The 13,902-nt window shown below is 37.5% G+C and overlaps 1 protein-coding gene and 1 pseudogene across 1 annotated transcript; one reads left to right on the forward strand and one right to left on the reverse strand.

The window, feature by feature from the left end:
- Nucleotides 1-2,859: 2,859 nt before the first annotated feature.
- LOC149115025 (histamine H2 receptor-like) lies at nucleotides 2,860-5,897 on the reverse strand (annotated as a pseudogene).
- Nucleotides 5,898-12,788: 6,891 nt separating this feature from the next.
- Nucleotides 12,789-13,901, forward strand: LOC110064806 (histamine H2 receptor-like). Its single transcript, XM_020771905.2, has one exon. The coding sequence runs from the start codon at nucleotides 12,789-12,791 to the stop codon at nucleotides 13,737-13,739; it is 951 nt and encodes a 316-aa protein (XP_020627564.2). The 3' UTR covers nucleotides 13,740-13,901.
- Nucleotide 13,902: the final 1 nt, after the last annotated feature.

A 13,902-nucleotide genomic window follows, 5' to 3' on the forward strand; every position in this document is an offset into this window, starting at 1 on the left:
CTATTGTTTGTAATCAGTAATCTAAGGCCCCGTCCGCGCTAAGCCGGGGAAATTTGAAAACGCAGCTTTATTTCTCCGCCGAGGCCTACCGTTAACACTAATCCGTAACGAAAACAGAGCTTTTCGAGAACGCGCTTCAAACGCAGAAATTTGAAAACGCCGGCTTTGCGTTTTTATGTGGACGAAAAACGTTTTGAAAACATAACTTTTCGAAAACGATGTCGGCAAGATAATCACATGATTTTCCTGACCGAGTTTTCATCAAACACAAATCCAAAATGACCAGTGATTGTTACGTTTTCAAAATTTCTCCGACATAGTGACGGAAAACATTCGATGCGTTTTCAGAAAGAAAACACAGTTTTCAAATTTCTCCGGCGTAGTGTGAACGGAGTCTAAGAAGGAAATAAATCTTTATTAGTCCCTACGTATTTTGTATGATTACTGCATTTACTCGAGAGTGCGTTTTTTGGAGTGATCCGGGTCAGTGATGCAAGATGACCCCGACAATGGTGCATCAGAGGAACCGATTATGAATCCTCGCTGGGCAACGATTCATCAGATTCATCTGATGTAACATGATCCAAGTTATCCTGACCCGTATCAATTGTGCGGTTCTCTGAAAACAAAGAGATTTCCAACGATTTCGCGAAGAGTTGGAAAACGTTTTTAGATAACACAAGATTTCGTATTGCTGGCTTCTCTTTGCACTCGTTGTCTGGTGTTCCCTAGCGCTATAATAGACACTTTGCATAAAAGGCGCCAATATTTGAATAACAATGCTTGAACATCCCAAGTCTCACTTTCATGTGAAAAATCCTTTGTCTGGAAACATTTGCAAGAGGCTTAGGATGTATAAAGTATTCTTATTCAAATTTAGGTGCAATTTCTGCAACATGTCCATCATCCAGCATGTGAGTGTGGCTTCAAACGTACGAAGAAAAACCGAGAGAAACGGTGAGAAAATGTTATGATGAGAAATACAACGACAGCAGAAAGGTCACCGCGGCCAAAAATGTTCACCGAAACCGAAATTCAGATGAGGTGTTGTGAAACAAGGTAACGTAGACAGAGTGCCATGCTCCGAGAATATGAAACGCGTAGTCGATCCAAACAGGCGAATTTAAGTAGAAGAAAAATAGAGATTAGGCAGCGGCAGACTGAGAAAGGGAAGACCAAAATCAACGCGGTAACGATTTTTTGTTGATTCTATTGTATCTTGGGAGATAGCTTTGTAATTTCTAAGAACTTTAAATGCTAGGAAAAGTTACATAAGTTTTGGGCTGTTACATTTTTGGATACATTGTACACTAAACATGTTTAATTTACAGTTGGATTCGTCCGGCCCTTCTAAGGATTTGATTTTATCAGAGGGAGCGTGTATACAGCACCCTAATGTTTATAAACAGTACAAGTCTCCCTCGATGAAAAGCGAATCGATGTTATTCGTTACGAACCACATACGTAATCTTTGAGGCCTTTCAACTTATTTTTCCAACAGCGTCATTGACTTTTTACAGCTGCGAGGTTGTTTCATCAGGTTATATGAGAAAGAAGGAAGCATAAAGCTTCGCATTCATATTGGCGGCTGACATGAAACTTTGAATTTACCTCATGCAAGTAGTTGCGGATTGTTTACATTTTGTGATGTCTTACATGAAACAAAACAAAAAACGAAAACAAACTCTCGAGAGTGCGCAGTACGGACTGGAAATAATCTTTAAGGAGGGTTTTATGGAGGTAAGGCCCTCGTTTTCTAACATACAAGGAAATGTATGCCAGGGGGGCAGGCATTGTCCCCAAGTGGTCGTGAACAAGTAATAAATTATTCTAAGTAACGTAATCCTCTTTATTAGCAAGTCTTATTTCTGCGGTAAGCTTTTTGATTCACTCTTAGAAAACGTCTTGTGAAATTTAACGAACGACCGAAACGACCGAAACAAAATCGCCGAAACAATTGAGACAGCGGAAACTATTGAATCAAGACAAAATCACTGAACTAAGTGAAACTCGTTATCATTATTGAAAGCATTGAACGTTATTCATGCCACTTGGGTGTCTTTCCAGGCTTACTTGATTACTTCTCCGGTCAGCTCTGTTTCTTTCATTTCGTCTCGCGTTGTTTTATCAGTAGGCCTTTTACTTTAAACCCATTCAAGGAAATTCAGCTTGACAAAATTTGTTCTCATCTCCAATTGTTAAACACATGCGCCGAACATACTTTACCGCTAGAAATAATAAATTTACCATGATATTTTCATTCCATTTCTTTCAATTTTTTTTGTTATAATGAAAGAGCCATCCATTTATTGACAAACTCTTCATGATTCATCTGGCTTAGAAAATACAGCTTTACTCAATTTGTTACTTTGTTTTCGAATTTTATTCTCCGCGTTTTCTCGTAGATTTCCTCTCATTTTTGGCGTCGGAGGAAAAACTATCACAACCCAGGAAAGTGCGAACTTCATACATAACTCGACATATTTGAACGAGAAAGCGTTGAAGCTACTATAAGTACAAGATCGAACTCGATAATGCAAGAAATTAAAATAATATGTTTAGTTCAACCGTAGAATTTGGACGATTCATTTCACCTTGCGTTTGCTGTTTGCCGCTCGGCGTTAAAAATGAGATGGATCTAAAATTTCGCCCAGCATGCCTTACGATACATTTTCAACACCGCCTGACTTGCCCTCCGAGGAAAGGTCCATTGCCCGCCTAAATCGTCACTTGTCTGTTGCTTTCTTTACACTCATGAGGTTTTCGTAAACAGTTCTCAGACGTTGTGGTTAACAAACCGCGGTTGGATCTCGCGCGTGCACTAGGGAGGCGTAGTAAGCTTCTGTAGTTAAAAGACGGTTTTAGACGATGCCATTGGTTTAATTTATTTTCAGCATAAACAAATTTAAATACATGAACATAGCGCTCTGTTTTTCGAGACAGTATAATTGCTAGTCGGTTAGAATTAACTTCCAACGGAATATTAAATTCCATGAATTAAGACGAAACCGGTTTATGCTGTTGACAACGAAATTAATCATGCACATTGAATTAAATTATATCGATTTCATCGGCGAAGTTTTTCATTACTTTAATGTGCAGCTGCTACAGCTGGAGAAGACATTCGAAACACAAATTGTCTCATTTCTTTCTGTCGCCAACAGTAAATCAGTGGATTGAGGAGAGAGTTCTGTACGGGTCCGCAAGTGATCCCAGGACCGCAAATGATCCCGAACCGCAAATGATCCCCAAATTGGACCGCAAATGATCCCGGACCGGAAATGATCCCCGACAGGGACCGCAAATGATCCCGACTAAAAAATAAGGAATGGCATGGATGGTGGGATGGTGTGGATAGGGAATTGGCGTACGTGAATACCGATGTTTTTATTAAGCCATCTTATAATTATAATGGCTAACAACTTGCTTTTTTTCATACTTTCGACTAAATTTTGTTGCTAACTACGATGTAATGAATATCACCACTCAATCATCAAAACACGACTTGGCTTGCATTTCTTTGCAATTCTCAGTAAAATTATGATCAGTGCAACATACGCTACATATCCTCCTTTGTTAAACATTGATATTTTGGTGTTATATTTAAATCACATTTTATCAGCCATTAAAACCACTTGTCTAAAGTTTTCAACTAAAATCTAACCGTGAGGCAACTATTAAGGAAGACGCTGTCACCTGAGTAGACCCAGAAGCCTACAACGCTTCATCACTCTGTAAAACACCTAGTGTGTAGCCCTGGAAAATTGAACAAATTTATTCTGTAATTTTTCCTTGGTCGTATTTTGGCTTCAATTCCTCGGAAATGACTACTTGAGTATTCTAAGAAGCCAAAATTCCAAGTTATAGTTATGAAGTTCAGCCTCTTGACCAAGCAAGGCCAAGGCTTGCACTTCGTTTTGACAAGTTAGCTGTTTGATAGATGTTTGATACTATCGCCACCGGGATTTCGAGAATGTTTACAAGTATGTGTTTTTCTAAGACTTCTAATTCAATAGATCGTCTTCACGTGAGGTGCTTTTATCCTCATCAGGTATAAGAGGCGGTATGTTTATATCTTTTACAATTAGCGTGCCTCGTTTGGAAACCAGAGCATTTTGAATTTCAGGGTTATGGAGGTTGCGTGACACAAGGCTACGATCGAGTTTGTTGAAAAATATATACTTATCTCATGATTTTGAGCCTTTTTAGAGGTTAGAGCACTAGGAAAAGTGCTTATGTAAACGCTTTTTTGTTTAGTACCGATAATCAGTCGCCTAGAAAGCCAAAGTAAGTTCCAGATGTTTACACCATATTCCGGCCGCCATATTGGTGTACCACGGATGTATACCAACATGGCGTTTTCTTACTGGGCTCTGTAAATTTCTGGGAAACATTTACGACGAATTTCTGAAGTTTGGGGAAACGCACAGGCGTAAAACTTGGAGAAGTGTCTTATTTAGTTATCTTCTATAGCGTACATCAAAATTTCTTAGCTTTTTCCAATGGTTGGTCTTCGATTTATTATTATTATTATTTTTTTATTGCATGACAGTGAAAACGATCTGTACCGTTCGAAGAACAGAACAGCAACTGGGGAATATTTTTTTGTAAAATGATAAAACAAGTTTTTTTAGTTCATAATTTTTGTACATGCTCTCACCTTCTTCTGATATAAATCCATGCCATTCCTCATTTCTTGATCGGGATCGTTTGCGGTCCAATATGGGGATCATTTGCGGTCCGGGATCATTTGCGGTCCTGGGATCATTTGCGGACCCGTACAGTTCAACATGACAATCTTACGGAACTATGGCGTCAAATAAGCAGTGTTGTGTTTCTCTATAAAAGACAGAAATGATAAAGCCCCAGGTGAAAAGCATAACAAAACAGCACCGACCACATAAACAGTTGTCTTAAGTGCTTTTCTCTCCTTGACAAATCTTTCCACCTCTTCTTGGGGCAGCTGTTGAGCTTTGATTTTATTTTGCTGATGAGCTGCTTCCTTGTACAAAATCGTGTAAGACGTCGTCATGAAAACAATGCAAGAAATCATGACGATGGACACTATCATTTTGCCAATTTTTTTTCCCTTACCTTCATTAAATAACAGGTTGGGTAATGGCCTTCTAAGGATTGACCAACATAAAGCGAGAACCCTAGACGATGTTACTGCCACCTTTATGTTCCGCGCTGTTACGAGTTAAGGATATGCCATGGTATATTTGATGGCTATTAACCTCTCACAAGTGACTAACATCAAATGGAGAGCCGACGAAAGAGTAACTGCCGTGATAAGGAGAAGGTGAAGAGGACAAACAATGTCAGTATTTATCCCACCAAGTAGCTGGAAAATTCTACAGATAATAAGGGTTGGCTGGACAAGGAGACCAGTTAATGCATCCGTTACCGCCAGGCAAGCGAGGAAAATGTTGGCGTAACTCTGTAGTCTTCGTTTTCTTTCTACAGCCATGATCACCAACACGTTAAGAACGACAATAAAGGGGCAAGTAATGCTGTTAAAGATGATGGCGATGGTGTAACTAACCTTGAGTGGGACATTTAGAGCTTCGTCATCCATGGTGATATTTGTTATCGCTTGGGAAATGTTTGTTAGATTTGATGCGAAAAGGTTAGTCATATTGAGTTGAAATTAAAGAAAGTCTAACAACTGGATACAGACTTCTCCCACATTATATATCAATTTCGTGTTGCGGAAAACTGACTGGGAGATAACTTGCAGCATGTCATTAATTTCCTGGATGATAAGTCTTTTTTGTACATTTCATACGTTTTGATCCGGGATTAATTTTATGAAATTCTATGCAAGCCTCAATTTGAACTAAATGATTTTAGTATATCATTTAAGCAACAAGAAAACTTGGGACAGAAATGTATAATTTTCCAAAATTGAAAAAAATGTATGTATATTAAAAACCATGCATTTATCAAAAGAAAGAAGAAGAAAAACCAACAACATTAAAGTTTGCAGAAAGGGCTTTTATATGGAGAATGATCCCCTCCCTTTTAATTTGCTGCACAGCGAAATTAATATTAAAATGTACTTAACGCCATTGTGAAGCTAACGTTAACAGACTAACCTGAGGGTTATTCAGGCTACTTGGGTGTTTTTTCAGGCTAACCCGAATAACACTTCAGTTACCAGTGTTTCCGCCATTTTGGGTTTTTCAGTGGTTTTGATTCGGACGTTTGAGTGGTCTCGCTGGGTCGTTTCGTTTTTATCTCGATTCGTTCTTTGGGTGCTTATGCCTTTCCTCACTTGGAGACGACGAGGGCAGTAGATTATAACGTTCTAACGTAGCTCAGTATTCTGAAGTTTCTGATTTTTTTCCCGCTCTAGAGCGTGATAGAATAGATAGATGTCTCTCGTTCTACGAGATTACGCTGTTGTGTTGTGGCCAAAGAGCTGCGCTACCAAACCGCGGTTAGCGTGCTTGCGCTGAGTAAAAGTACTAAACTTCTCATAAAAAGACGGCATCAGTCATTACCATTGACTTATCTTTAGTACAAACGTATTAAGACTGATAATGACTTTACAATTGTTAATTATATATTCTTCGGGCCAGAATTATTATCTTGTTTGCTACCAATGGAAAACTCAATCAAATTCCTGGAAAAACATTTAATCTGCCCTATATATCGGTGAGAATATAAATATGCATGACATATTACACAATTAGAAATAAAATATCGTTTTTAAGATCCTCTTTTAACTATAAATATGCATATTACACAGTTATAAATAAAATATCGTTTTTAACTTCAACAACTCGAAAGAAAATTCGAAACAAAAGGTCTGTTGGTCATTCGTCCATGCAATTTTTGTTTAAAATTAAAAATCTGTTTGTTTTATTTTTTTTTTTTTTGCCATTTATAAATATATTTACAACATATCAATGTATAGGGCGGGGAAGCCCAGAGAAACCAATAAGTAAATGTAAAGGACTACCTTAAAATTAAAATTGAAAATTGATGTCAACATTTCATTTTCGCGATTTTTTATCACAAAACAGCCAACAGTACGCCGGAGAATTTTGAAAACGAAAAATATTGGATTTTTGTTTGGGAAAAACCAGGGCAGAGAAATCACATCATTATCGTCATGTCAACATATTTGAAAAGCTCCGTTTTCAAAATGTTTTCCGTCCACACGAAAACGAAAAGCCGGCGTTTTCAAGTACATTGTTTTTGTGACATCTATTCACGCAAAATGAAATACGTGTACATTTAAACATGAAATGTGACAAAAGGTTCTTTAACAAGATTCAAAGAGGCTACTTCTGTCAAAACGTAAGAACATTTTGGATTAGTCGGAGGTTGCTTCGGCCAAACTGCATTTTTCCTAAAAATGCAGATTTCTACCTGGCATTACTATCACTTGATGAGGCCGACTGTTGAAAACAGGTATATGACAAATATCTTCATGAGCCACTTCTTTTCAGCTCTTGAGCTTAAGTGCTGTTTATTTCCCAGGAGGATTCCTGGTAAAATGAGAAAAACTAATAATTATGTGGCAAAAAATGCCACGTACCTTGTCATCACTTTTAAGAGCTAATCAGCTATTAAGATCTTTTTATAGCTACAGATTGCAAAAACAATTTAAAAATTAATTTCCTCAAGAAAATAAAAATCGTGTGTATCACAAATTCTTAATTTAAAATCACTATTCGCACGTGTAATAAACTTGTGCACACCTGCTGCTTTACAATAAACCAAAGGGAAGGCGAAAAATACGAGAGCTTTGTAGCAAATGGCACTTAACGGCACAGTCTTTGATTATTTTGCCATGAGCACGTACATCTCCATAACACCATTCGCCACTTTTAAAGAGACGTGAAGAACTCTGGCCGGGGCGAATCTTATCTCAGAGCTTCTCGTCTTTTGTTTTGTTTCTAGTATCAATCCCAGAAGCCTCTGCGAGATGACATTTGACCCAGTTTTCTTTTCGTCTTTTAAGTGGCGAATGAATGTATTTAATTAATGGAAGAAGAAATTATCTTTGGAAGGAAAGACCATATCGGCCTCATTACAGGGAGAAAAAAAAAATGCGATCCATTGTTATGGATTTTGCCGTTTTCGAATGACTTGGAAGCCACAACTAAAATTAAACACTCTGATAGAAATTACTGAAGTATTCTTCTTACTCCCTTCATCACGAGACAAATATATAAGAAGCAAATGAAAAATACCAAAAAAGTGTTGAGCGTTTTGTTCACTCACTGAGTTGAAAAATAAACAGTGTTGTGTTCAATTACAGTAATAATCGGAAACATTAACTAAAAGAAATTGATTTTACACCTGTTATATTAGAAGTGTCTCAAATAAATATTACAAAATTCAATCGACTCTTGTTTACTAACTCAATTCACTCGTTGGCACTTACCGATAGGCACAACTAGTTTAATTTAGAAATAGAGGATAGCTTTGTAATTTCTAAGAAGCTTTAAATGTTAGGAAAAGTAAATAAGTTACACAAGTTTTGGGCTGTTATATTTTTGGATATATTGTACACTAAAAATGTTTACGTTACGGTTGGATTCGTCCGGCACTACTAAGGATTTGATTTTATCAGAAGGAGCGTGTATACTGTTGGAACATAAACTATACAGAGGATAGTCTAGTTCAAGAGCTAAAAAGAAGTGGCTTATGGAGATATTTGTCGTATGCTTGTTTTCAACAGTCGGCTTAATCAAGTGATAGCAATTCTAAGTGGAAATCTGCATTTTTAGGAAAAATGCAGTTTGGCCGAAGCGGCCTCCGACTAATCCAAAATGTTCTTACGTTTTGACAGAAGTAGCCTCTTTGAATCTTGTTAAAGAACCTTTTGTCACATTTCATGTTTAAATGTACACGTATTTCATTTTGCGTGAATAGATGTCACAAAAACAATGTACTTGAAAACGCCGGCTTTTCGTTTTCGTGTGGACGGAAAACATTTTGAAAACGGAGCTTTTCAAATATGTTGACATGACGATAATGATGTGATTTCTCTGCCCTGGTTTTTCCCAAACAAAAATCCAACATTTTTCGTTTTCAAAATTCTCCGGCGTACTGTGGGTTGTTTTGTGATAAAAAATCGCGAAAATGAAAAGTTGACATCAATTTTCAATTTTAATTTTAAGGTAGTCCTTTACATTTACTTATTGGTTTCGCTGTGCTACCTTGCCCTATACATTGATATGTTGTAAATATATTTATAAATGGCAAAAAATAAATAAATAAATAAAACCAACAAAACGATTTTTGATTTTGAACAAAAATTGCATGGACATGAGCCACGGACCTTTTGTTTCGAATTTCCTCTCTAGTTGTTGAGGTTGTAAATTAGAGCGACAAAAGTTAAAATGTGACTCTAAAAACGATATTTTATTTCTAATTGTGTAATACGTCACGCATATTTATTTTTCCACCGTTATATAAGGCAGGTTAAATGTTTTCCCAGGAATTTGATTGAGGTTTCCATTGGTAGCAAACAAGATAGTAATTCTGGCCGGAAAAACAATGAACAATTGTAAAGTCGGTACCAGTCTTAATAAGTTTGTACTGAAGATAAATCAATGACAATGACTGATTCATTCGTTTTATGAGAAGTTTAGTACTTTTACTTAGCGCAAGCAGGCTAACAGCGGTTTGGTAGCGCAACTGTTTGGCCACAACACAACAGCGTAATCTCGTAGAACGAGAGACATCTATCTATTCTATCACGCTCTAGAGCGGGAAAAAAAATCAGAAACTTCAGAACACTGAGCTACGTTAGAGCGTTATTAATCTTCTGGTCTCGTGATCTTACATCGGTTATCAATTACACGCGACCTTCAGCGCAAAAACGTCTTGACAAAACCTGAGTTTTGGTGCTGACCTCAATCATCTCCGTCTCCTTGCCGACTGTATGCAAAATCTACCTGACAAAAAAGCCTGAAACCTTGCAGCGGTCCCCTGGTAAAAATTATCATTTTACTTTCGGTATGTACGGCTAGCTCACTAAACACATCGGCACTAAATATTCTTTGAAATTTATAAACGATGACGTTTGTCGGGTTTTTCAACGGCCATTCACATGCATGAATGACCCCGAGATCAAGCAAATCTGAACGCGAGCGAACAAATTATTTCTGCTACGGAGTAAACTTTATTACCTCACAAAATTATAAGGTTTATATGAAGTTTGCCTTGGTCAGTCCGTAGCCCCAAGACAAATACGTACAGAAATAATTTGTTTGCGTGTAGATTTATACACCAGTCAAAGTAAATCCCCCCCCCCCCCCCAACCCGGGAATAGGCGGAGACTTGGACATAAGGACTCAAAAAAATGAGCTAATTTCCCCACCCCAAGGGAAGTATATATATACTTTCATTCCAATGTCCTCGCTTGTCCCCGCCTACCATTGAAGGTATATGCTGAGGGTCCAATTTTATTTGGTTCAAAATGTTTCAAAACGGTTTGGTTTACATTGTTTTATTGTCTTATATTAATCATCATAATCCCACTGAAAGAAAGGGAAAAAGAAATCAAGCTGCTTTCAAAAATTTTAGATCAATGAAAATTTTGGGCCATTTAACGTTAAATCCGTGAGCCCCGCTTACATTACACTGCACATTTTCTGGCACAGGATTTTAGTCATATCCTGCACGTATTTCTTGTGGGTGTTTTGTTGTTCTCACCGTACAGTAGGAAGGTACTTTGTACTACCAATATCTAGTATAAAATAAGTTCCATCTTTGTATCTTGTAGTTTATTAAATCCTGACGAAGTCTCATTAGCAGACGAAACCGGTCGATTAATAAACTCAGTTGTACAAGATCATTAGTTGTTGCTGCGTGCTGCCCACAAGTATTTTAATTTTAAAATATTTTATAATTATTTTGAAAGTCTCTTTGCAATACACAGTACTGTTCTAGACTCCAAGCCTCCGGCAGAGAAATTCCCGGCTTCGGAGACCTTGGGATACCGAAGAAGCAATTCTCGTCCAAGACCTCGCGTACCGGGCCAGTTTTGAGAGTCAACGATCGTTTTTTGACCCGCTAATATCCCCGCCTTTCCCGGGTCGGGGGAGGGGCGGGGCGGGGCGGGGATGTACTTTGACTGGTGTATTATTTGCTCTCGGGGTCATTCATGCATGCGAATGGCCGTTGAGAAACCCCACCCGCCCGTTTTCAGTTATAAATTTCAAGGAATATTTAATGCCAATGCATTTAGTGAGTTAGCCGTTTATACTGAAAGCAAAATGATAAGTTTTACGAGTGGACCGTTGCAAGGTTTCAGACTCTTTTTTTATCAGGTAAATTTTGCACACAGTCGGCAAGGAGATGGAGATGATTGACGTCCACCAAAACTTAGGTTTTGCCAAGACGTTTTTGCGCTGAAGGTCGCGTGTGATTGATAACCGCTGTAAAGTGAGGAAAGGCATAAGCACCCAAAGAGATAAAAAGAGATGAAAACAAAACGACCGAAACCAGCGAGACCACTCAAACGTCCTAAACAAAACCGCCGAAAAACCCGAAATGGCGGAAACAATGGTAACTAGAGTCTTCGGATCAGCCTGAAAAAGCACCCAGAGAGCCTGAATAATCGTCAGGTTAGTCTGTTAACGGTTAGCTTTCAAATTATAAGATTTCGATGATTTCATCTTGTTTCTTTCCTTTAGGCTGTCTCGCTTCGGTTGACGTTTCGTTCGATGGTAAAATTTCTCAAGACGCTGTCAAAGAATGAATTAAAAACTAAGCGCGGTGTTAAGACTTGCCAATGAAAGATTCATGAAAAGGATTAGGGTAATTTATATATTTCGTTTCGATACTTCATCGAAACAAAAGTATTAACTTCTTTGATAAGTTGTTGAAAGCTTTAACCACATGTGGCAGTCGGAAAGAAATAAATTTCTATTTTTTTCAGATTGTGTGAGTAAATGTTCGTGAAACGCCCATAGTATCGTGAGCGGATGAAAGATTGAAATTACATTTGCAAGTAAATACAACGACCGCGTTATTGAAAGTGAAACATCTAAGTTACAGGATGTCATGTTCACGGACATTATGTATTCCTAATCTCCGTCAAACGTGGTAGACTCAAATGGATAACACTGAATTAATCAAATAGCGGCTCACAGATGTTGAGTTCTCTGAACGGATCACTGATTCGTAATACAGTTAGCACAGCTCGAGCATTTAAGGATGGTGGTCAGCAGAGTTCTTTGGAGTGATTTTATCTCATTTATAGTTTTCGTTTTCTTATTATTTTTTCTACTTTTAGATATTTCTTTATCAGTATGAAAGAAATCAATATTCGGTGTCTATTTCGTGTAATTAAAGAACATGAACAACATTGTATTCATTTTTATCACAATGGCGTTAAGTACATTTTAATATTAATTTCGCTGTATAGCAAAAGGGAGGCGACCATTTTCCGTTTAAAAGCCCAATCAGCAAACTTTAATGTTGTTGTTGTTGTTTTCTTTCTTTAGATAAATCCATTGTTTTTAATATATACATATATATCTATTTTTTTCAACTTTGAAAATTATAACTTTCTGTCACAGGTTTTATTGTTGCTTAAATGATATTCTAAAATCATTTAGTTCAAATTGAGGCTTACATAGAATTTCATAAAATTAATCTCGGATCAAAAGTATGAAATGTACGAAAAAGACTTATCATCCAGGAAATTAATGACATGCTGCAAGTTATCTGCCAGTCAGTTTTCCGCAACATGAAACTGATATTTAAAAATGTGGGAGACGTCTGTACCCAGTTTTTAGACTTTCTTTCAACTCAATATGATTAACCTTTCGGCATCAAATCTAACAAACATTTCCCAAGCGATAACAAATATCACCATGGATGACGAAGCTCTAAATGTCCCACTCAAGGTTAGTTACATCATCACTATCATCTTTAACAGCATTACTTGCCCCTTTATTGTCGTTCTTAACGTGTTGGTGATCATGGCTGTGAAAAGAAAACCAAGACTACAGAGTTACGCCAACGTCTTACTCGCTTGCCTGGCGGTAACGGATGCATTAACTGGTCTCCTTGTCCAGCCAACCTTTATTATCTGGGGAATATTCCAGCTACTTGGTGGAATAAATACTGACATTGTTCGTCCTCTTCACTTCTTTTTTTTAACGGTAGTTACTTTTTCGTCGGCTCTCCATTTGATGTTAGTCACTTGTGAGAGGTTAATAGCCATCAAATATACCATGGCATATCCTTATCTCGTAACAGCGCGGAACATTAAGGTGGCAGTAACATCGTCTTGGGTTCTTGCTTTATGTTGTTCAGTCCTTAGATGGCCATTACCCAATCTGTTATTTAATGAACGTCTGGGAAGACTCATTGGCAAGATGATTGTATCAATCGTCTTGATTTCTTGCATTGTTTTCATGACGACGTCTTACACGATTTTGTACAAGGAAGCAGCTCATCAGCGAAGTAAAATCAAAGCTCAACAACTACCCCAAGAAGAGGTGGAAAGATTTGTAAAAGAGAGAAAAGCACTTAAGACAACTGTTTATGTGGTCGGTGCTGTTTTGTTATGCCTCTCACCTGGGGCCTTATCATTTGTGCCTGTTATAGCGGAACAGGACACTACTTATTTGGCGCCATGGTTCCGTATGATTGTCATGTTGAATTCTCTCCTCAATCCACTAATTTACTGTTGGCGACAGAAAGAAATGAGACAATTTGTGTTTCGAATGTCTTCCCCAGCTGTAACAGCTGTAAATTAGAGTATATATATCTATATATCTATATCTATATCTATATCTATATCTATATCTATATCTATATCTATATCTATATCTATATCTATATATATAAAATCGTCAAATACGTCGTCATAAGTATGTCTATATAATAAGAAGAACATTACACGTTAGCTCGAAGGTATGA

The sequence above is a fragment of the Orbicella faveolata genome, unplaced genomic scaffold (genome assembly GCF_042242905.1).
Source record: "Orbicella faveolata isolate gen_17 unplaced genomic scaffold, um_ofav_v1 contig_13, whole genome shotgun sequence".
Classification (NCBI taxonomy): domain Eukaryota; kingdom Metazoa; phylum Cnidaria; class Anthozoa; order Scleractinia; family Merulinidae; genus Orbicella; species Orbicella faveolata.